At 39.4% G+C, this 25471-nt stretch overlaps 1 protein-coding gene across 3 annotated transcripts in view; it reads right to left on the bottom strand.

The window, feature by feature from the left end:
• LPCAT1 (lysophosphatidylcholine acyltransferase 1) overlaps positions 1–25101 on the bottom strand; it is a 67504-nt gene extending 42403 nt beyond the window's left edge. The window contains exons 1-7 of one of the 3 annotated variants that reach the window (XM_071804345.1): positions 24948–25065; positions 24399–24526; positions 18164–18306; positions 16495–16709; positions 8738–8850; positions 7144–7204; positions 4572–4630 (exon numbers count right to left, since the gene is read on the bottom strand). In XM_071804345.1, coding sequence (XP_071660446.1) covers positions 4572–4630; positions 7144–7204; positions 8738–8850; positions 16495–16709; positions 18164–18297 — 582 coding nt within the window. In that variant the 5' untranslated portion in view covers positions 18298–18306; positions 24399–24526; positions 24948–25065. Of the gene's footprint in view, positions 1–4571; positions 4631–7143; positions 7205–8737; positions 8851–16494; positions 16710–18163; positions 18307–21052; positions 24323–24398; positions 24527–24947 lie in introns of those variants that run through there. The other 2 variants (XM_065830358.2, XM_071804346.1) reach the window with 2 other exon arrangements.
• Positions 25102–25471: the final 370 nt, after the last annotated feature.

Raw genomic sequence — 25471 nt, 5'->3', positions numbered from 1 at the left:
CCAGCAGTACTTTCAGATGACCAAGATAAACGGTGTGTAAAACTGAGGACAAATAGTAGTGAAATAAGTGAACAAGATCCAAATAAGCAAAAAGGGAACAGAAACCTGGAAAGGAATATATAACAGGTAACAAGAAGGAATACGATGGTAAAGGTCATCACATTTTAACTGTAAGACTAAGACACAGCATAGGAAAAAGACTGCAATACTCAGAGATGAGATCTAAGTATAGCATTATGAATCCAAAAACCTGAAAATTAGTTCCAAGCTGCTGTTCTGACCAACTGGGGAAAATGTACAAGTCATTAACGGAAAGACAAGAGGACTCAGTAAATTCAGGTTTCTAGAAGACCAGATCAGAAAGATATCTCTATCAACCTACTGAAAATGTTCCAGTTAAGTACTATGCTCCCATCCAAAACCATTTATAGAGGTTATGTGATCACATGTTCCATGATCTTAAGAAATCAGGTCAAACTCATTTTAATTACCATTCAGAGCAAAAGGCTGTCACAAGTAAAAGTGAAAGAAAGGAACACACTCATAAAAGGTAAAAAATGTGACTAATGCGATAGATCAACAGCTTGGAAGAAAGTCAATATATCATGAAGCACTATTATAAATTTAAATCTTAATTTCCAACAGTTATTTTAAATAAAACAAAATATGATAAAGAACAATTCTATCTCTAAAATTCAGCATATGTGCACAAAAATAGAATTTTCTATGTAGTGAGCTTGTAGAACTTTAATATCTATAGTTTTACTGTTAAACTATTTTTGGCAAGTTTGATGTCTCTGATAATATTGCAAGCAAACATGGGGTTTGTTTTTTCCACAAGGAACTTCCATTTACAAACCCTGACCATTGCAATGTAGGCAGCTGATAGTTTCTCTAATCAGATACTACATCTGCCATACAGAACAAGAACATGCAGCACTATACATGTCCAACTTAGCTCTTTTAATTCCAACAGTGCAGAAGGAGACAAAAAACAGGGAGCTCTATAAAGGCACCTTGCCTTGGAAATGGATCACTGAACAGCAAATAGGTATTTTCAGAAACCAGCCATTGTGCTGGCTAGCTGGCACAAAAAACTCACAAATAAACCACATATCTCTCAACAATCCTGTGAGAAATTCTCAATGTGAATGTCACAGCAAACATGCATGTTTTTGCTCTTGCAGAACACCTGGATGTAGTAGTGATGATGGCTATAAGTGTCACATAGTGAAAAACAAGATTCTGTTTCTTGTAAGAAACTCTTGTCAGCAATACTAATATTTTTATGATAAGAACAGCAAGCAGAAGATAGGAAGTGGTATTTTCCACATCTAGTTTAGATACCTTTTATATTTATGATAGCTATCAGCATTCACTTTGATAGCATTCTGAATACACTTTGAAACTCTTATCTAGATAATGAAGCCTTTGAATTGTGTGGAAGTACCTCTCCCATACAATAAGAAGAGCCTGCACAAGAAGATATTGAGAATCATGTCAAGCTGCAAACAGCAGATTGGCTGTGTTTTCACATGCTCAGTCAACCCTGATACACCAAAGCTGCACAAGAGACCCTGCTGAACCTCTTATCAAATAGCACAGTTACCCATGGAAGACACTTGGACATAATAATACATTTAAAATAGCCCTGTGCTATTTGAGCAGGTATATAGTGTTTCATAATTACCAGCACTCTGATAGAAAACTCGAATGAAGGAAAAGCTGTATATGCAAAGAAAAGGAGTGTAAAAATGAATTGCAAAAAGGATTGCTGTAGAACCTATAGATGGAGACATTAGAGCATTTATTTTAATTAGAATATAGGTAATAGCTGTCAAGCATCCAATAGGCAAAATACTACAAAACTAGACAAACAGAAGTAAATGTTGAATTTCAGGTCTAAACAACATTTTAAGCCTTCCAATTTCTTTCTGCTCATGCATCAAGAGGAGCAACATGCCAACATACTACTCCTAAAGAAACATTGATACAGGACCAGAGGCATCATCTACTGCAAACAATCAGAAGCCTGAAGATGAAAGGTATTCAGTGGAAAACCCTGACTAGAAAGAAACTTCTTTGGGCAACCAGAACTAGATTTATTTGCTAGAAAATCACTGAATTTATATAATCACTGTTGCCACATGTTTTAGTCCACTGCAGAACAGCAGTACTTTACCTAGTTCTTGAATAGAGTACAAGGAAAGAAACATGTACAAGTGCACATACCCACTACATTTACCCCAGGCTCTGATCTCAAAAAGCCTCTCTCAGCTAGGTGGACTCAAGTCCAAGACTGTTCTCATCTGTACTGTGGAACTCAGAGATCTGAAGGTAGATCAGAGCAGGTGGTTCAAGCTAAAAGCAGTGGAGCGACTGCACACAATGCATTTCTGGAATTCACTGCCTAAGCAAAGATGTTAATAAGAAATTCCTTTCTAAATCTGAAATTATAGTATGCAGTGGTCAAATAATACAACAAATAGGAAGCCAGAGACAAATTTTGTTTTTCATACACTACGACAGCATTTCTAGCAATGTTCTCTCTCTGTTGTTCTTACTTGCTACCTAACTCTTAACTGCATCCTAACCCCAAATAAACCTCACTTTCACATATCACACCACATTTCCCCCTTCTCCTCATTCCAACTTTGCTGCAACTTATCTGCAGCACCCAAGCTAATTTCAAAATCAAACAGAAATAGCAATTATCCCTACTGTCCCTTCATTGATACTAAGACCTTAGGAGGTTAAATAACTCAGGCACCAAAAACGAAGTGTTTTACAGCAATCAGAAGTAGTAGGAAAAAGTTCTATACACAGATTCAGGCCAACTCTGATGGAGAGCTATATAAGTATTTAAAGTTTATGACATTTTGTAATAATATAAAAAATATGAAAAAATTCACTCAAATTTACATAATTTACTTCAATGTAAAAAGCCCACAATTTCTTCTAATAGAGTATTAAGAAAATATTAGTTTACAAACATCGCATATTATGTACTACAGGCAACATGGACATTTCAGTATGAAAATGTATTTTTGAAGATATTTGCAAATTAACATTTGATAGCTTTATATTATTATAAATAAGATTAATACTAACCAAAAGTAACACGGTATATTAAGTATGATGTAAGGCATGTGCATATTTGCAATTCAAGCCAGCAGTGTAATAAAAGTTCAAAAATATTTTTAGAAAAGAATCTTCCTGAAAATAAAACAATTATGTAATGAAAATTCCCAGCCACCCTGCTATAATGCACTTAATACCATACGAGCATAACAGGCTGCTATACTTGTCACAGCATCAAAGACAATTTTTGGGTTTGTTACTGCAAACCAGCTGACTGTCACCACACCTTGTCTCAGTCAAGAGCAAATGGTGAAATGTGTATATTAACTTTGTTTAGGTTCTTTTATTTTTCTCAATCGAACATATGTTTTATATAAACCTGTAAAATTAGAGAAAGAACAATGGATGGAAACTTACAAAACATAAGCACTCAGGTACTAAGAGGAAATGAAATCTTTCCTTAGATCAAAGGGTTGTTAATGGGCTCGTCAAAAAGAGATGACATGAGATCTTCTGATGTGACATGCATCAGGAAAGAGGAAAGGTAGACCTTATTTTACTTCTGACAGTCCTCCCACCCTCCCCTAAATAACTTCTATTTTAGAAGGGGACAGACTGGAACTGAAAACAGTCCCAGAGGGCTCAAAAAGAAACATCAAGTATAAAAGCTAGCAAAGTTCACTAGGAAGCATCTTCTAATTAACCATGGAATGCAGACAGACAGGATTCTGGCTGCAGTAGGACAAGAAAGTATCTACATCAGGAAAACTGATTTAAAACGAAAAAAAAGGAAAAATCAATCCCTTTTATCTGCTTTTTCTTTTTGAAGTGGGTGAAGTCAGCACTATTTTATATTGTTTGCCCATATTTTTACAAGCATTTGTAAAAATTGTTTAATTTAGGTATTTTAAATAAACACTATACTTTGCATTTTACCTGAATGAAATTTATACTGAAGGACTACTCCAAATTACCTAGTGTCTAGTATTGCTTTGTCAAGTGCATGCTGAATGTAAATCACAGACAAGACCACAACTTATAAAGGTGCCAAGATCCTCAACATGTTATTCTATTATCATTTAGCTAGTTGCATTAATTTGTGACTAACACCTCCACAGTCAGGAGGTGCAGAAGCATCTTCCAGCAATATATGACATTAAGAAAACCCTCCAGCACACCCTGCTGTAACAGGGAGCATGTGGGAACACAGATCCTAGGCACAAATTGACATATGTATAGTACTTCTTGTAAGAACCTGAATAACTTTCAGAGCACTGTTTTAAATAAGTAACCTAATAAAAGAAGAAACATTTAAACTGTCTCAGTTGAGACTATATAATAACTAGAGCCTTAAGGAATACATATGTGGCCAAACAGCATTTATTAACGCTTCTCAAATTTTTAAACCTAACTATCTAATAGAAAAGATTACAGAAGTGCCAATAAGGAAAATGCCCCATATTTCCAACTACACTGAAAGCTGAACTTACCAGTTTGTTTGGATAACGTAAAACAACCGGCTGTACAGGAACTCCAGGAATAAATGCTCCTAGAAGGCACATGAGAAACATAATCACTTTATCATTTAATCATTTATCATTTAATCATTTAATCATTTTAGTACAGAGGATATTTATTGCAGCAAATCTAAAAAATCATACAATTAATGGGTTGATGTGCACAGGAATCGGTTTATAGTGAAAAAATAATAACCCAAAAGTAGCCTTCAAAATAATCTAAACAGCAGGTACTGGAGAATGACAATGTATACCTGCCTTTTCAGCAGATAAATAATTAAGAATGCTTCCTTCCATTCTCTAAATTATCCTCTACCACTTAGATAAGTTGTCATGTACACAAGTCAATGCCCAGGACCAAATTCAGCTTGATAAATGATTAAAAAAATATGCATATATGCTAGATAATTAAATTAACATATTCCCTGTGGTCAGCAGTATCTTTTGGTGAAGAACCTAAGCTTTCTTATGCAAAAGAAGCTTTCTATTTTTAGCTGAGCAACATTGATTTACAGGAAATGTATCATACCTGAAATAACAGAATTAACGTAACTTCTATTCTGTAGCTATGCAAAATCTAATAGTTAGAAATCATTGAACTGGAGCTATTGTACAGAAGTATTGCTTCATTCTACATGAGAATTACAATTCTGATAAATAAGCAGCACAAGATCTCTAAGTGCCATTTGCTAATCATTTTCTTGGTTTCTAGCAGAAAGAGTGGGTGAGCATTACTACTATCTTGCTCAACATTTTTCTAACATATTTTCTTATATAAACAATTAATAAAGACAGCTTCACTCAAAATATGTTATTTACAGCAATTTACTAAGTTCTGCCTAAACTTCTGATTAAAATTAAGAATGAACTATGAAAATATATGGTATTCTTTGCGTTACATTTGCTTTCCAGAAAAATTGCCCAGAAGTAATTGTTAATGAAGTATAAACATCTTTAAACTAAGGTTGTCTGAATGGGATCCTACAGAAATTTGGTTCTTGGCCCAGTGGTACTTCCTATTCAGTCTCCAAGAACAACAGCTTAAGCAACTTTTTAAAGAATCTAAAGATGACAAAATCTGAGTGGTAAATGACACCACTATCACTTAAACAACACTAGACTGCCTTGCCCCACGACTAGTTTGTACAAACACAAAACTAAAAAACTGTGCAATAAGAGCAAGGAGTGTAGGCCACATGAGTAGAACAGGGAAAAGCATCCTGAAAGCAGTTACTTGAACTGACACTTGGAGTAATTTGATGTAAGTGATGAATTTTGAGGCAAAGGATTTCTGGGAGGCTGGATGGATACAGAAGCAGGTTCCAGTAGGAAAAGTGAGACAGGCAAGAGGCAGACAACACTATGTAGTAGACCAGAGGAGAGGAAGACAGAGTGGGGATTTGAGACTGAAAGTACACGGTGCCTGGAATGTTTATGGCACAGAGAGAGGGCAGGAAACCAGGGCTTTAATGAAAGATTCAGGTGGGTTTTCAGGGCATGGCCAGGATTCAGGTGGAGAGAGAGGAAAAGGGAGAGTAAAGAGTGAAAGAAGTGGATGTTCTCCTAACCACCACTCATTCATCTAAAAAGGCAAGAGCTGAGAAGGAAGAAAAGCTTTTTGAATGCTTGCTTAGGAGACAATACTGAGATTCCTTGAACCAAATAAATCACTGCAAGGAATCACAATGCTGACTCATTGCATGATATTTTAATAGCAATATGTAAGTTGTAAGCAACACAAAACAAGATACACGGTAAGACCAGAACATGATGAAGCAGGCAAAAACCTAGGAAGACTCAAAAAACATGTTCACAATTGCCTCACTCACTGCAGCCTCCTCATTCACTATCTCCCTACCTACATCTTAAAGGCAAGTTTACATTGAACATCCGTGGTTCACTGCAGTGTTGGCATTTTTTCCTATCGTAACTGCAGTTTAAAGCTGCAACAATGTTCAGTGTTATACCCTCTAATCTGATAAGCTGCAAGAGTGATACTAACTGAAAAGAGCCTTGAATGTGAATGTTAAATAAAAAGTATTGTAAAAAATGACAGTCTCTGTAACAGTGCTATACTGGGAAGATTCCTGTGCCATCTTCACCAGAATGCAGCTCCACAGAAGAGCTGGAAAGAAATCAACCACATATAACACAGCAACAAATGCTGCAGCAGCCTGAAATAGATACACACTGTTGCCTCTTAAGCTTTATAGTGTATCTAAAGGCTGCATGACAGACTCAAAATAGAGTTGGAGGGGGCAAGAAAAAAACCCAACCACAAACAAAAAAATCAGTGACAAACAAAAGTTCCCCAGCTCATCTGCATCTCAGAAGACATGAAAAAAATCTGAATTATCTAAAATGTTTCACTTAACAGTGGAACTAAAATCCTTTCATAGCATAAGAAAAATTCTGTTCTAATTCCACCCTGCTACAAGATTTTTAACTTCTGCAACAGCAAGCAAATTACAATGCAAGTGGTATTTCAGAAAATGAAGATACAAGAACATTCAGTAAAGAAGAGAGAAATAAGCATCATACCTACCAGGCTTGAATGTAATTAGACAGGATCGGTTTGTGCAAGTGCCCTCTGGGAATATCATAATCTTGAAGTAAAAACAAAGTTGACTTTTAAGAAATATTTCAATGTTGATTTATTTATAAACACATCTTTTCAAAGCTAACATTAACTGATTACAGTAAATAAAGTTTTCATAGAAAACCAGTTCAGCTAGGATAAAAACACATAGTGCTCAATAAAGAAGTCAAGTAAAGTTCTGCCTTAATAGTAAACATTTTTTTCTTTTATGTGAATCTGCCTCTTTCTTGACCTCCAGAAATAACTCTACTTGACTGGAACATTGACAGTGATCAGAACACTTGTGAGTACGAGAGAATTTTCACAAAAGATTTTGGTGCTGGTAAAAATATCACACTCTGTTTTGCACCAAAACAAAATTCCTGATCCCAAGCTACCTGCTTACAGGCTAAGGAAGACTGTGATTTTCTTTTTGTATTTATTACTTGACATGTGCACAGATGTCAAAGACAGAGGCTGAAAATATCTAACTAGAATTCTAACAAGGCAAAAAATGCTCAAGCTGACCTAAATTGAGAGCTAGAGGTTAGATTGGGAAAAAAAAAAAAGTTGCAGATAGCATAAAGACAAGAAGTGCTGAAATGCTGTTGAGTTAAAAAACAAGGTATTTAAAGGAAATAAATACATAAGGGGCCAAAGCAACGAACTAGAATTAACATTATTAGTTCTACTGCCCACTCTGGTACTAGCTTGCTAGATATTCTGGAAATCACTCAGCTCTACAACTCAGTTTCTTCATCTGTAAGTAAGAATATTTACATTTTAAAGTGCTTCAAAAGCTATTGATGAAAGTCATGATGTGAAAGTCATGATGTGATTGTTGATAATTGTTTATTGCATATAATGTTTCTGTAGTCCAGCATATGAATGTAACCACTGCAGTAGTAACAATGCCATGAAAGACATACTGTATCTTAATCTCAAAAATTCACAAGAATGTTTCAAATTTTAAAAATTATCAAATGCCGCCAGAAATTTGTGACCTTAGGTAGTTATCCTTCCTTCCAACTACTCTCTTCCAGGACACATTACAAGTAGTCACATTTCAGGTGCAGAAAAAAACCTGAATAACTTATTTTAGCAATGTTGTCATTGTGCGGTCCAACAGAGGTGTACTCTGGATATTGGAACATTTGAATTGCTTGGGCTGTCTTGGCCAGTATTGCATCTCCAACAATGACAGAATGCCCATATCCTGAGAAGGGCAAGAACACACAATACTCTCCTAGGCATTCTGCTGAGCACCTGGTTATTTTCTTCTTAGATGACTTTCTAAAACTGCTGTGGTCTGTCCATTTAGTATCACTTAGTAGAGTTGTCTTCCCATATACTTACCCAGTCCCCCCTTGAAACACGCTGCAGTGAAAAGCTAGTGTTTTCTACAAATAAAATTAGCTTACATCTTCCAGAAAGAGGGGGGAGTGGGAAATCCCACCCTCCACAAGCCATGTAAAGTATCCAAAAAGGAAAAAAGCAATCTGCATATCCAAAGTCTGGAAATACCTAATACCATCTGTCACACCGTAGTAGTATACAGTACCTGTGGCCATTTACCATCAGACTGAGCACGTCTCTTTATCTCTTCAACAGTTTTCTTGCGAGAATCCTGGTCTGACCGAGATACAAATACTGGCCGGATGTATTTGATTAGAGCTGAAGAGGAAGGAAAACAAACAAAGCAGCCTTTATTTCCCCTTTGTTTATAAAAGATTCCCCCCACCTCTTATAGTCCTCTGGACAAAAATTTTGGTACAAGTACCTAACTACTTCACTATATTACACTGCACACTGAAATACTCAGTTGAATTATTGCAGCTTTATTATTTTAATGAATTTCTGTGAGGAAAACCATTTTCACAATTTTGGTACTTTGTACTTGTTAAATCTTTAATAGAACAATAAACATACATCACAGATAATTTAAAACATGATCGTACATATTATGCATAGTTTTCTGTGACAAAGCAGCTGCAGGTGACTATAAGCCATTTCTTCCTACCACAAAAATCACAAAATCTACAGCAACCCCCACCTCAGCAAAGTGGCAGGAATCTCCCTATGCAAGTACTTCCAAAGACATCCTGTGGGTCAAACAGCCACTGTCTCTAGAGCTTTTCCCTTCTATGACAGTTCGGCTTGCTTCACTGAAGGTACACCATCAAAGATACTCCATACACTGATTATGTTATCTTTTCTGGGGAATCAGCATGCTCAAAAGAACAACAATGCTTATTTTCTGAGCTGACACCTGTTTGCCTGTTCCTCATACTAGATAAATTAGATATCAGGCCCACTCTTCCTGACTCAGTGGGAAACCTCTTATACAGAGCCAGACACAAAATGCGCATGAGCAAGAATCAGAAATCAATCCACAATGTCCTCTCCACGCATGTGTCACAAGAAAACTGAGGCCCAAAATACTTACAAAATAACAAGTAGTATACTCTTCTGCAGTGTCAAAAAGCACAAAAGAAGCATGTTCAAATACACTACTTCCTGCTTTTATTTAAGCAGGTTGTCTTCAAACACCGTTTTATTATTTTTGTATCTTGTAATCTTATTTGATGATTTGAGAGTCACTAAATCATTAGCTATTCAATATACTTAAAATAAAAATATACAATAAAATACGGTATGCTGAAAAAGAACAGCGACAACTGAAAGCTTGGTTTCCTATGGATTTGTCATGCCTGTTGAATTATGATACAAAACAGGCTGCAAGGTAAGTTCATTTCTTTTCTCGTGGTTTTGACACTATTTTCATGCAGTTTGCAGAACTTAGTATCTTCTAAACCATCAGTTTTCTTTTAAATACATGTGACGCCATCACATCAAACATTATCCTAATAGGCAGGGTGATCACATTAAGTCTTAGTTTTTAGAGACCAGACTAAAAAGCTAACAGAATACTTGTTTTAACATTAAACAGCAACTTAAGATCCTGTAAGACACCAACTACCAGGCACTTAGTGGCTAAGTCCAACAATTTAAGTGAAATTGAAACTCTCAGTCATCAGTAAAAAGCTGAAAGTACATACCAAGGGAAGACTAGCTCTATACTTGCCTTTCCTCATACACTTTTCACAGCCACTTTTGAAAACAGAGCACAAGGCTACACAGACCTTTACTTTGACCATATATTTTGATGCTCAGTAAACAGAGAGGAATCTGAAAATTCAAAGGCTGTTTCAAGTCGATCTGTGCAAGATATAGCCAGGAGCAGGGCCAAAGGTCTGTAAAGTGAAGCGGAGAAACATACCAAATAGGTGGGCAAGATGAGACTGCGGTCACAAGTCAAATTGGAACACAGGGAAGCCTTTAAGGTAATATTAGATACGAGGCAAGGAATAGGTAGGACTAGAGCAAAGTCAGGGCAGGAACAATAAGCAGCACTCATTAAAATGCTTCAGACACTGGCATACTGAGCAAATAAAAGAAATAAGCAGAACTGTGCAATATGCTTAATTAACAGAACATAGTCTTAACCCTCTCTGCTCATCAGCTTAACTCTCTAAGACCAATTGTAACCAGGTAGTGTAGACCACAGCTCAAGTATTCAGAGATGCTGAAAGATGTGCTTGCCCACCTCCTCTCACTCGATTAAAACCATGCTTAAATTATAAATTCCGGTGGGCAATGGCAGACGATCTCTCAAGTCACAAAATTGACCTTGCCAGTATCATTATTCCAGCTTTTGCTCTAGCAGTGTCAGTCCTACTTAATGTAGTCACTTTCACCTCCAATTTCTGCTCATTACAAGTAGTACTGAAGACACGTGACACATGCTGTACTCCAGCTTCTTAGCAGGTGCCTGCAATTTAAACAGTTCTGCCAGTAATGCACCACAACCTTCTCTTTTCAGGGCAGTCAGAATGCCACAGATAGGTCAACCAACAGAAAGCTGCTCTAGCATGAAACAGCCTTTTTTAAGACAGTCTGCAAAAATTCAGTATTGCTTTAATGAACTGCAGTCATAGACCTCTGTGAGACTTGTAAAGTTAGTGGTAGTGTTTTATGAGAGCAACAATTACACACAGAAACACATAATTTTTTGCCCCAAGCCTCAACCAATCACAAAAGCTAAACAGATGTCTAGAACAACTTATCTGAGTTTGACTAAATGCTTGGCAGATGAACACCTGACAGAACAGGTAACAAGTATCCCTGGTACAGAGGCAGTGTGAATGGGAAAGTTCTCCCTATTCCAAAGAGAAAGGCAGGAACCATGCAGTCTGTAGGACAAGGAGAGGTCAGGAGTGGGATGTAAATAATCAGTGTTCTCTTTAGCTTTAACAGTAAATTCCATGGTATTTAGATTCGTCTTTCGAAGTGTGATCTACTTCCTTGAAGGGCTTCTTGAAGGACAAAGACCCATTTCATATCACAAAGACTGCTGTTTACTCTCACACCTGCAGTACCTGTATGAGGGCATGGCTCTATGTTTTAGCTTTCTGCTGCCAGTCTAAAAAGTATTTCATGAAGGCAGCTGTGTTGGTTTGCAAGTTTTCTATATACTATAGTTTGTAACTTTCATAAGTGCTATTAACTGGGATGCTTAAAAAGGAAAGTGATGGTGGTTTATGCATTCCAGCAGCAGTTTAAATGAGAAGTAATTGTTACTGAATTTCGGATGAAAAAAACAATCCAACAAGTCTAGGATTCCAACCCAAACAATAAAAGCTGTAATACACAGGTGACAGTGCAACTATTTTAAGTCTCTCCAAGAGAGCTCCTGTGAGGACTGAAACATTGCAGGACCATCTAGGTGCCCAGAGCCAGAAGGAAACATTGAATTTTTAAACGGAAGTTTTTTTAAAGGAGAGGATGAAATGAATAAGCTTGGCAGTAACTTCAAGACACTCCTCAGAATTGAGGAGCTCAGTTGCGTACTCAAGACAGGCTACCATGCCAACATAGCATAGGATGTCAGCATTCAAGCTGGTGACCTTAACATTGTTTAAGCTGTTGATTTACAGCATATAAAGAGATGAAATCTCTGACAATTTCAGCTTACAGCAGGTTTTTCCAAAAGGGACTACTTTGATGAATCTCACAGTATTTAAATGTGAGACCCTCACTGAAGAACTATGGGACTACCACAGCTCTCTTCCTTGTGTGCTTTGGAAGGGTGGGGAAGGGAGGAAGCAATTGGGATGGAGGACTGGAGGATTAGATTGCATAACAGATCTGATGAGTAATTTGGCATCTTTTAAATTTCAAGATTAAAATATACCCAGCTATCACAGCATAAATATTTCCCACTGAATTGCTTATTTGTTGTTTTTCAGTCATGATGCTCAAGAAAGGCCTATAAAGCACTTTCAAAATATGAGCTTGAACGAAAAAAATCATCAGTTTACTAGATGTGGAACAAAACACCCACCATAGAACTGTTAGTTTTCATAGCACAGGATGATTCTCCCTTTCTCTACAGCTCTTCTGTGTTCCACCAAGCACAAATGACCTCGTTCCCCTTTATAAAGTTAAGCTAACATATCCCCCATTCACTTCACAGATAGCAACTTTATTTCAAAGGGTGAGGTTATAGATGTTGAGACGTTGCTTAAAGATTAAGTTAGCTTACCACCTTATAGTTAGTTTTTAAAAGGTCAGACCACAGATATTCGAATCACAGAAGTTGTCCAACAAAATCCCCACCAAATCATATTTACTGACAAATCCCTTTTCCTTCGTATTTCTGCAGTAGCACTGACCACTTCAGCAGTGAAAAATAACTTATCCGGGTTGTTTTGTGAGCCAAAAATAAGGCTGTGAACTATCCAGAATTTATGCAAAGAGCTTGTCCTGACTTGAAGTGGGGTCCAGTAGACAAAGCAGGAAAGTTCAAGGACCTGTGCTGATGAATGATCTAATCTAACTTCTTGAGCCAATGTAAGGTGCAACAGATTCATCAATATCATCTTCTCTGGGTTGCACACTTTACACTAAAGTGGTCTGGCAAACTTCTCACCTCCAACCTACCAAAACTCTGGAAAGTCGTTGTGCAGAAGTACATGTTGCTCTTCAGCATCCTCTGCTTACCAGATATTTATTTTTTTATGATCATTGAAATCTTGTTTATGTTTGGACAAGCAGTTCCTCCCCAGAGTTTGTCAACCTAGTGTGTGTGCCAAGTGAGTAATTTTCTTCATCACTGACCACTAACTGAGGAGGTCATAACTCTTCTGTCAGAGCAAAAGAACATTTTTTTTAATTTGTTTTTCCTTTATTTTCCTAAAAAGAAGGAAGTTGTCTTGAAGGAGTCACAAGACCTAAGTCTGCTTCTGAAATTGGACTCTGTGATTCTGGAGAACTGCCTTAAAGTTAGAAAGCAATAAAGCACTCATACACACAAACATACTTGTGGAATACTTCCAACCCCATAAAGCGGGCTTTTAATCTGGACTTAAAAGTGAACCAAAAGCATAATATTCCACGACTAACAAACTAAGGGTACAATAATACAGGCAGCTGCTTCAAAAACCTAGTTAAATACTTTTAGAACAAATCTTTGTAACCAGTTAGCAAGCAGATCTTTTTGTGACTGCTAAAGCACCTGATCCCTCTGGTACATAATATGCCATGTCCTGATAAACACTGTCATTACATCAAAAGGCCAACTTATTTATATCATATTTGAATATTTGGGATGAAGATCTGTTCTTCACCCAAAGTCCTCATCCTTAGAAATCTTCGAATTTCCTCAGATGCTACACTTTTTACATGCTGAAGTCTGCTCACGGAGCTACATGAATATAATTTATTCAAAACTTCCCATAAGATTCTGAATGACCATTAACAAGACTCAACAGATAGCAAGGGCAGGATTACCACTGATTGGGTCCATAACTTCACTGGAGATGGTTCAACAGGTTTGCAAGACTTACAAAACTGAAAAACCAATTCTGACCTCTCTGGGATAAATTCTAGATTAATGTCTAGAGTGTTGACAATTCACTGCACAATCCAAGAAAAACATGACCACCTTTTTACAGCATAAGCCTAAGAAAAATACCAGTGGTCCAAAGACATAAAATACATTTTGTATGCGTGTGTGTACAGAAGTGTAAATAATATTGGAATTAAAATACTAGATCAAAGGAGAACACAGTACCCTCTGCTTTGCAGAAAACCTCTTTCAAGCAGTAAAAGAAAAGTCCCAACTTCACTGGAAAGTTTTCACCAAATATTTAGCCACACTGATCATTACAGTGGCTACTTATATCTCAGTTAAGGTCCATCTAATTTAATAACAAAAACTGCTGTAATTAATGTTGTTCGTATAAAAGTAGTCCTTTAAAAACAAAAAGGGGTTTTGAACTCTGAATCCCAGTTATGACCTTTGCTGTGCTTTATTTCAGTGGCATTTTTCTGAACACTTCATCAGGGACTACATAATTGTTGTGGCAGCATGACATAAAGTGAATGCAGCTACAAAATACTCATTTACTTGACTGCACTGTACATTCCAGTAATATTCCATCAAATCATTATAAATAATCTTCTGAGGTTTTTGTTTTTCTGTAACTGCTTTTGCTCACACATGAACAAAATTGAGTGAATTTTTAAAATTAATTGAAGTAAGTATACACTTTAAATTGAATGTTTTAAAATTTACCTTAAAATTAAATTAGGTATATAGGAAATAGTTTGAACTAATTGATATGCATTGTTTTTGCTACATTCAGTGTAACCACATCCTCCATATCCCTACAGATCCTCTTCAGGCTTTCCCACTAGTCCCCACTCAATCTATTACACAGGATAGGTAAGCAGCTAATAAGTATTCTGTTAAATGCTATTTCAACACATTTCAGTAAAACAAGGCCCTGAGTTACCCCATCTAGTTTGGGTCCTCCAAACAGTTCAGCTGCCAGTAAAGGAGAGCTCTGCACAGTATACTACTTTATTTTGTTTAGCCAGCAATTAATAAACAGACAATTGAGTCAACTGAGAAAGAAGACAAATGTGCCCCTGCTTCTATGGCTGGACTGCTGCTAAAGCCCACATTGGCCTGGATACACCTAATACTGTATAGAAGTATCAACATATCACCTCACAACTTCATCTTCTTTCAGTATTGGACAAGGTAGTTCAATTTCTTCTTGTTTTCACACTATGCTTGTTTGTATAAATTTGTTTTTAAAAACATATGCTTACACCCTTTTTGTTCAAAGTGTCTATTCATTTCTATACAGATTTTTCACTACCACAAACTTTTATGAAACTCTATTAGTCAGATAGTCAATGAAATCAAGAACCTTACCTGAGAGAGACCTTTATACCAAGAGGTTCCCTACATGAAGCTTCCAGATGTAACCACTCAAGATCTGTGGCCATGTCTCAGCATCTGGTTTTGAACATGTCCTTAAAACCACACTGTCTAATTAAATTTTAGGAGTATGTCAATACCAACAGTCTCATTCCACTGATTTGTGAAGGAACTCAAAGCTTTAAAAGAGTCCCTACCCAAGGCCAAAGTAAAATCTTTTGTCCTTTTTATACCACCCTTAAAATCTGCACAATGAGACACGGGAAGATTCTTTGAACTTTGCTGGTCCCTAAACACAACACGGTGTTTTTTTCCAAAATTCTTCCACATAGACTTTGGCTAGAAGTCTACAAGCCTAGAAGCTTACACATTTTTTTGGCACAACTGCACCAAAAATCACCTCTCTCAAGGCCTCTCTGAAGATTTCCTAAGAATCTACATTGATAATACCGAAGATAGTATTCAGACACTACGGACTTGGGCTTCCGCATTTCTTCTGACTAAATCCGAGTGCGCAACAATCTGTCCTCACTCATCTCTCACACCCTGCCTGAAACAAAGTTATTGATCCATGAAGGATTAGCAGCACTGCCTCAAGGCAGGGTACTGTTCAGAGCAGACAACATTCCAAGAACACATTTCTGAGATGGTACCCCAACTCACACCAAGAAGGCTTTGGCAGACTTTCTCGATAGCCTCACCCTTTGCTTCTGCAGCCCCATTCTAACTTGCTTTTCTATTTGTTGGGTCTTAAAATGGTGAAATTTCACCACCAATATAACTGTGAGTTTTGTAGGATTGTTTTGACTTTCTACAATGATCCAGCTTTGGAGAAAGGGGGAAAAAAACCCACATCCTCCACAATTTTTTCTATTGACATTCAGAGTAGACCAGTAAAATAAAAATATTACCATATAGTATAACAAAATTTTCTTTGTGTTTTCAGCCTTCTCATATACAACCAACCAACTTTCTAAGTAATAATTTTTAATTGTTCTTGAAAAATCAAGTATTTGCCAACTTACTTCCCCAAATAGGAATATCTTTGCTTTCTGCTTTCATCACAATGGAGGCGAAGGTCATAGTTACTGGAATGGCATCGAAGTAGGAAGAATGAGGAGCTACTGTTAATATTGCTGCTTCTGTTGGCAATGCCCGTGTGCCTTTTACATTTATCCAGTGAAATCCACCAGCAAGCCACATCATTCTCATGATCGCTTTCAGCAAAATATCCACTATCCTGTGAAGAGTTGAGAAAACAGTTATACTGCCACAGGAATACCTTAAAATAATGGAAGGAAAAACATTACATAAAAACTCTGCAAGCATGACAAAAGTACAGATAGGATATATTGCCTAAACAGAGCAGAAACACTGCATAGATCTCTTGTTTTTCTCAGGAGATTTAAGACCACTTTGCAAGGTAAGATACCATTCAGTTTAGTTTCAGGTCTGAGTATTAATGCTCCTAAATCACAGTAAGATTGGCATTTATTTTATCACTAAATTAATTTTGATTCAGACTATGACTGTCTAGTAATGCTTTCCAGTAACACCAAAAAAAGCTGTAGTAAACCAAGTCCTGAAAAACGCTATTAGGATATTGCTAGAATACAACAACCCTGATTCCTGGGCTTGAGCTTACTCAAACAAAACAGTGGAGGAATGTAGAGCAGAGATTCTCAAACACAGGGTTGTCCACAGAACACATCCGGGAGCTTTGGTGGTATTTTACTTTCTCCTCCTAAAGTGTTTTTTTGTTTGGTTGGGTTTTTTGTAGCTTTTTTTCTGGGGTTTTGTTTGCTTGCTTTTTAAACTGACAGTCATGAAAAGAGAAACATTTACTTTGAACCAACAGTGCAAAAACAAAACACCACAAATTGTTATACTCACAGGAACTGGAAGCTGGAGAGCAGGGTGACACTGAAAACTGGATGAAATGGGGGAGGGACAATCTAAAAAGCTTCAAAATAATTGCATGCAAGATTGAAGACAGTCAATTATTCCTTTAGTTATATGGGTATCATTCCAAATGAAATGTAAACTGGTGATGAAAATACAGAATCAACTTCCCTCATGCTAGTGCCAGTTCCTAATTTTAAAGTTCGCTACGGAAGAGGTGATACACTCCTCCTTCCTTGCTCCTCAAATGGCAGTTTTCATGGATGGGTGAACACTGTCTTCCATTCTACTCTAATTAGCATTCCAGTATCAAAGCAAGCACAGACTTCTATTAATAAACATCAAAGCATGGGGCAAGCCCTCAGAGAACCAACAGAAGTTGTCTATTCACCACAGGGTAGCAAACAACGTGGTGAAGCTGTTTAAAACAACAATTTAGAATATGACATCTGGGCACATTCCACAGTGCCAATCTTCACAACAAGAAGTTGACATTACAAGAATGATTGAAATCGAAGGATGTCACAATGAAGTTTCACACTACATCCTCAATAAAGATCAGAGATGATCAGTTTTTCTCCCTGTAATTCTTGGGTCACCTGGTAAATCAAACAGTTGGTGTATTTTTAGTCTCCCATCTGAGGAAGGTGTTTAAATAACAATCTTTTTATTTGTCTTTTGAAGAGAAAAGCAGGTCTGTGAGACAGGCATCAGGTGTTTGCAATCTTCTCTATTTCAAACTGCTGAACTACATAATGATTCTCTCAGTATTTCACCATATCAGTAACTCACTTTCGCCACCAGGAGAGGGGTTTTTCAAGGTCTTGCTCATCAGATCCCATCGAAGCAATGAATGCAAAAGGCCAGGCCAGCAACATCATAAAAGCAGCAAAAAAGAGTCGGATAGGAAAAAGAGTCAAGGTCATGATGGCAATCTGCAAAATCCAAAACAAATGCATTATTCTAACACAATCTCAGACCGAAAAAGTCAGTGATTCCCAGAAACAGATCTGAAGTCTTAGCTTAAAAATTACTAACATTAAAATGAGGAAAATACGTTTCAATTCCAAACAAATAATTGTGGTGTATGCACAACAATTTTGTATTCACCAATTTAGCTGTATCTGAAACACAGCACACTTTAAAGCTAATGCAGTCTTCGCTTTCCACACTTCTTCAGATCCGATGGTGAGCAGTGAATACATCCGCATGCTCTTTTCCCTTTCTGAAGCCTCACATTAAGTAAATATTTAGCATGGGTGTGTTGTAAATCTTACTGCACTACAGAGAAGTCAGTTCATCACAGCAGCTCGCAGCCAGTGACGTGCACTACTTCAGCAGGGTGCATTCACATGCCAATACAAGTCCCAGCCTGGAAACCTCCTCCAGGACTGGGCAGGAACTGGTTCATCTGTAGTATGTCCTTGGAACCAGAAGCTGTGGGGAACCACAGTGGGGAACACTGTACAGAGACACATCTGGACAAACATCAAGATATGAGTTTATGTTCCAGGTTTGTGCTAATGGGCACAACACCCTGGAAAGCAGAGGTTTTCAAGAAGTTGTCCTGCCCTGTGAAGCCACAGTGAACCTAGTTGCTTCTGCACCTCCTTCCAGTACTCTAGTTCTCGGAGAGCTCATTTCCAGTCAGCCAGCCCTATGCCTTCAACTTTGGTGAAAAACACATCATGGTGGAATTTCTCCCAGTCTTTTGAAGAATTCTCCCAAAAGTAGCATCTTTCCCTAGCTGTTTGGAGTTGTTCCCAACTGTCCTTTAGAAAACACAATTCAGCAACTATGCGTGCAATGATTCACCTGCTACAGGAAACAGTTCCAGGAGTCAGAGTCCCATCTTCCTCACTCAAAGGACAGGGAAAATAAAAAAGCTCTTAAAGTGGAAGAGGGTACAGCTTCAGATGACTGCCTAAGCAAGAGAGGGAACTGAAAACTGTTTAAAGGTGACTATGGTAGCACCAATGCTCCTCAAGTTGTACAAAGGTGGCTAGCAGAAGATGGATGAGACACTATGAAACAGAAAGGCCACGTAAAGAAATAGAATTCAACAGGAAATATGCTACATATTCACAGGTGCACTAGATGAGGTAGAAAAGCACTTTTCAGTATCACAATGGCTAGGTACACATGAGTAACAAGGCATAAGGTGCTGTCTGATGTTGTGCTTCATCTGATGCATCTCCAGGCTGCTGTGGAAAGCATTATTCATATTCTTCTCTTCCCTGATGTAGATCTAGTCATCATGCAGCTCAGTTTTCCATTGATCAGTTCCTGCTTCCTCTCACTTCCCAAAGCAGCTCAATAACCAACTCACCAAGCACAAATCTGTAGATCTAGGGTAGAGGCAGGGAACACACAGCAGGAGAAAACCCTAAGCTACCAGCCCACTGCAATGTCACATTTTACAGTGGTTGTTCTGAGTGGAACCATCATCTTGTAACAACCATGGTCTCACTCCCCAAAACAGGATTCCAGTCTCTGGGTGCAAGTTTGCAGAATCAAAATAAAAAGGATTATTTTTTTTCTTAGATAGGTTAGTTTCCCAGATGAAAGAGTTCAACTTCCAAAACTGGCAATGGTCAGATGAGCACTGAAGTCCTACTGACTCGTGCAACTCTGTACTCAGAGACCAAAAGACCACCACGTCTGGCAACAGCCAGGGGAGCATTCATCTGCAAAGCAAAGAGAGAGCACCTGCCTTCTAAGCTCCTAAGATGAGAAGGACCAGCTACCCAAATGCAGGTGAGGACACAGTCCTCTGGGATTCACAACCTCTCCCTCCCACTCCTCAAAGTCTCTTCCTATACCAGGGCAAAGCAGAATGACAGGCAACTGGTGATGAGCTATTCAGGCCTTCGCATCTCTGTAGCAATCCTCTGTATCAAGATCACTTCAGTCAAATCACGGAAGAGAAGCAGTAGTTGCATCTATAAGGTTGTGAAAGATGGCATAAATGTGCACAAAAGGCCTCCTGATTTTCTATGTCCAGAAACAGCAGTGGTGGAAACGAGCAGCAAGAAGCAGTTCGAAGTATACAGATGTACAGGGTCTGGCTGTTACACCAGCCTCTTTTTCAGCAGTACCTGTCTACACAAGAAATTTGGTAGGATAGAGAAGTATGTTCAGCCCATGAAGAAGGTTAGGAATCAACAAAGACACTAACACTTGAAAAGAAGTTCAGTCTATATCTACATTCACACACCTTACTGAGTAAGAAAGCTTCTATCCTGTAAAAACTAAGTACAATAGTAGTATAAGCGTCAGACAAAAAAAGGGAGAAGATCCTGCAGTACTGGCCACTGTCAGAAATGAAAATGCAGGAGACATGCACTCCTGGTCTGACCTTGTACAGACATCTGATTTTAGTGATCACATTTCTACATATTTAGGACATTCACTCAGACATGTTTTCTAGTAAAATTACAAATTCTATCTGGTAAAAAGTTATATGTAAACACCTGTGTTTTGAGACACATTTAAAAAACCCTAAAGGTCTGTCTAGAGCTGTACCTTGGGAGGTTCAGCTCATGACCAGTTTTCTCAGAGGGGTTTGACTACAGCTCATTTAACACTTCGTGGTCTACAGGACCCTACTTAGTTTTTCAGGAGCTGAAGTGTATGTTGTAAAAGACTCATGGACAGCAGAAAGGGGGAAGATGGTCTTACAGCTCATAACAGAAGGTTGCCACGGGAAACTGTACTCTTCTATCAGAAGGGCTTCAGTCTGATGCAAGGCAAATCACTCTAAATAGTTATCACAGGTTCTCCTCATTCAGAGACCCTGAATTCAGATTTGTGTATGAACTTAAGTCCTTTTTAAGTTCTCCAAAACATCCTACATATCTAAGCATTGAGCAAGGCAATCACAGAGTTCCTTTGTTTCTCCTTCTGTACGTCTGTTTCTTGTCTTGAAAGTCAGTATCATAACTCTCGTGCACAGAGAAGCTGCAAAAAAGTATGTTTGCAATTAGCGATACAATTAGAAACATAGTTTAAAAAGTTTATTCACAACAAAATTTCCATGACTTGTTACAACCCGATCATCACATATTGAACAAAAAAACTGAATAATGAATGGCACATTTAACATGGTAGAGGGTCTGATTTTTCTTTTAAACATACCAGATAGAGACTACACCTTGCCCCACACTGCAATTTCTTCACTATTATCATCCCTACAGCCTCAATTCACCAAAGATGGCACTGAGAGAGCTAGGAATTAATCCCTGAACAATTCTCTTACAACCCGCTTTCTCACTCCGCAAGTTCCCTGATTGACACAATCATGGAGATAAATACAAGAGTAGAAATGTCCATGTGTAACTAAGCCAATCTAACAGATCATTGCTGATAAAGAAGGTGGTCCTGTTCACTTTCCCCTCAATCTTTCCCTTGAGTCAGCCCTAGCACTTACCTGAGCTTGCAATAAGCCAATGCAACTCATTTGAGCAAAAAAAGTAATCCCAACAAAATAAAACAATCAGATTACAGAAAAACACAATAAACTGATGGTTTATTGAGACAAATCAGTTCACCAAGACACCAAAGGAACTCCAGCATTGGTGCAATAAAAGGGCCAGAAACACTGGAAGCAAGGAAAATGGCATTGCAATGTGTTTTTAAGTGGCAGGAAAACAAAGCTACTAATATTTTGTGACAGTTCCAGTAATGCCTCTGCCTGTTCTGCAGAGGTAACTAGAATCAAGCGCTTTGACATACGTGACAGGTGCCCAGAGGATGTTAGGATAAGCAAGGCTAATGAAATCATGTCTGTATTTCTCCCGGAAAGGATCTTTTTATTGTAGGTACTGAAATAAAACAGGTAGCTTCAAGAATGACCCACTCTGTCACTCTCAGATCAGAGAGAAATAAACATTTCTACAGGAAGCATAAAACTCAGTTTTAAATAGCCTTACTGCTTTTCCACTCCTGTTACCTCCCAGTTTTATAAAGCAAATAAAACAAGATGTGAACAATTCCTTGACATTCAAATGGACTTTTGCTGTTGTTCTTCCTCTCTGCAGTTGTTTTGTCCTCCTACTTTCTACTTTTTTTTTTTACTCCCACAGGCTAAAATGTTCTAAAATGCATTTACTTTGAGCTGTATTAATGGGCTAAAGAAGCTAATCTAACCTCTTGCAGAGTTCATGATGAGTCAGGGATGAGGTACTGGTGAAGATAATGAGGCCATCTGACAGAACTCCAGCAACAGAAAACTGACCATTGGACAAAGCAGTCTCATCTCCCACTCTCCTGCGCTCACTGACTTCTTCATGTACCTCCAGCCCCCACACATTCCTAACCTTCCTTGATAGGCTTTGCAATCCCAGAACTCACCCCATTAGATTCACAGGACAGACAGAAAAATCTGTGACACAATATGTACCTCCAGTTGAACAGGAAGTGAGCTCAGCTGTAGTACTTCATACCAAACTCTCAGTAACAGGCCAGGATTACATGGAAGAGAATACACACTGCTGTAACTGACTGGAAAGCAGCCTCTCCATTCAAGAAGTCTCCCTTCCTGGGAGAGGAGCACGTCTCATAAGTGCAACCGTTCCACAGCTCTTTTTTAACAGCCTCTCTCTCAAGCACAACTTTTCTTTTAATCAGCGAAGAGGTTAGGAGAGCATGATTAAGGCAAAGCAGAAAATCTATCACAGTTCTCTATGTCAGCTTCTGTGCTTTTCCCTCTTGTAAAACTGCCCAAATAAGACAGAGAGAAAAGCTGGGTTAAAGAACTCTGTGCCTCTGTACATCAATAAAAGATTGTTCACTTTAAAAGCAAGACCAAGCCACACTCTTTGGTGAGGCTACTCCATTGGTCTGCACACTGTAAAAAACTACAGAGCTTTAAACACATCTCACAGTTTTCACTGAAAGTAATAAATCCTTGAAATCCAATGGCAAAGCTCATGTCTCATACAGATGTACAGGGCAGCCCATGCAGAAAGCAAGTATCTTTTACAGACAGTCATCTTGCTGGCAAAGCAGCTAAAGGTCTGTTAGGACTAAAAGCAGTTCAGTAATGCCACACGTAGCTCATACGAGACTCAATACTGCAAAAACTGTGAAACTGGTACTCTGCCCTCCCAACAGTATTTTTAAAATTCCCTATAAATAACCAAGTAAAAAACAATATTTAAAAGATACATTAACACTACAAAATAAAACACTGTTATAATTAGATAGAATCCTAGTCCATATGAATGCATGCTGTCTTTGCTTCTCTCTGCCCCCTGAAAGTCTTCTATCTCATTACTTACATAGAAAACATGACTTAAGGAACAAAATAGGATTACATGGAAAAGAAATCATTACAACTGGGTAATTTATTGAGGAAGCTCTAGGTATAAACTGAAATGAGCCAAACGGCACAAACATATTCTCCCTTTTCCCATTCAAACAATTTAATCAGTAGTCACTGACTTCAGCATTTAACTGTATCATCCTCAGAAACTTAATTTTAAAAAGTAAAAAAACTTTTACACAGGAGTGTATTATGAAATCCTTGGCTGCCAGATACTTCACATGAGGCACATCTGGATATTTTGTAAATCAGGCCATACATGTCTTGTGTCAAGTATCTGGACAGCAACAGGGCAATACAACAATGAACTTCACTCAGTATGAAAATTAAAGTTGGATCTAAATCACCTTGATCCAAGAGGTTCAGTATTAGTAGATCATAATTTCCATGTTGATAGGTACTGTTGGCTGTTAGGTCCCCAAAACAACAGCTTTAAGGAACTGAAACATTACTGTGATTAAAGCAATAGAAATGGCCAACTTCTTACTAGGTGAGCCTTTGATGGTATTTCTTCATCCAGCAAGTGACCCAGATCTTGCCAAAAGCCTAAGACAAGGGCCATGCACTCTGAATATCCAACCACCTACTGCTCACTGTGTGAGTGAGGCAGTGGCACGGAGGGGAAAAAAAAAAGAAAAACCCACACACAACATATAACTGCAAATTTACATTTTAATACCGATTATTGGCATCTCACACTACCTGTACAATGTGTAAAATATGCCACAGGGATTATTTACTCAGGGGCCAAACTTCGGATGCACGGGATGCCTCGGCCCAGACACACCTTAACTTGATGCTGGAATGAGTGCCTCCGCAGGACTGCTCCCCTACCCCCCATTAAAAAAAAATTAAAAATCCATTTTTCGTAAAACAATTCTCTCTTTTTTTTTTTTTTTAAGAAAGCAGCGGCGGCGAAGTTGCGGAACACGCCCTCGGAGCGGCGGCCACTACAGCGGCCGCTACCGACCCCTGGCCTCACGGCCGCCTCCAGCCCCCCGCCCGCCCTGGCACCGCGCCGCCCCCGACTACCCACCCACCCGCCTCAGCCCCCGCAAGCCCGGCTTTGCGTACACATCCACACGCACCGGTTCTCCCCGGTCCCGCCGCCCCCGGCGGCTCACAAAGCGCCGGCGGCTGGGCACTCCGCCCGCCGCAGGACGCGGCCCTCCAGCCGGTGCGCGGCGGGGTACGAGGGAAAGGAGGCGGAGGAGGGAGGGAGGGGGGAAGCCGGGCCCTGCACGCCCCTACCTTGGCTTTCTGCAGGGGGCTGAGGCGCAGCTGGTGCACGAAGGGGCTCCGCGGCGGCGGCCCGCGCTCCCGGCTGCCGGCCACGCAGCATCCCCGGCCGCGGCTGCTCAACTTCATGGCGGGGCAGGGTTAGGCGCGGCCCAGCGGGAAGAGGGCGCGGCCCAGCGGGAAGAGGGCGCGGGCGCTGCGCAGCGACCGCTAGCTCCCGAGTAGCGGCGCCGACAGGCGGCCAGGCGCCGGCGGCCGGCTCCCTCGCCACTAGACGCCGGCCCCCGCCCTCCCCGGGGACCGCGCATGCGCCGTGCGCGCCGGTTACAGCGGTTCAGGCTGGGCGCGGGTTTCCGCGTCGGTTGGAGCGGCGGGGAGGGGGAGAGGGGCGCGCGCGTGCCCGCTTCCCATTCGCCGGCTGCCGCCGCCGCGCGCGCACTCGCGCGCCCACCCACCAACCGCCCCAACCATTCCCCTCGGGGCATGCTGGGAGCGCGGCCGCGTTGTCCCTGTCACCTGTGGAGACCGAGGGGGGC

The sequence above is a fragment of the Patagioenas fasciata genome, chromosome 2 (genome assembly GCF_037038585.1).
Source record: "Patagioenas fasciata isolate bPatFas1 chromosome 2, bPatFas1.hap1, whole genome shotgun sequence".
Taxonomy (NCBI): Eukaryota; Metazoa; Chordata; class Aves; order Columbiformes; family Columbidae; genus Patagioenas; species Patagioenas fasciata.
This window is presented reverse-complemented; position numbering and strand designations above follow the sequence as displayed.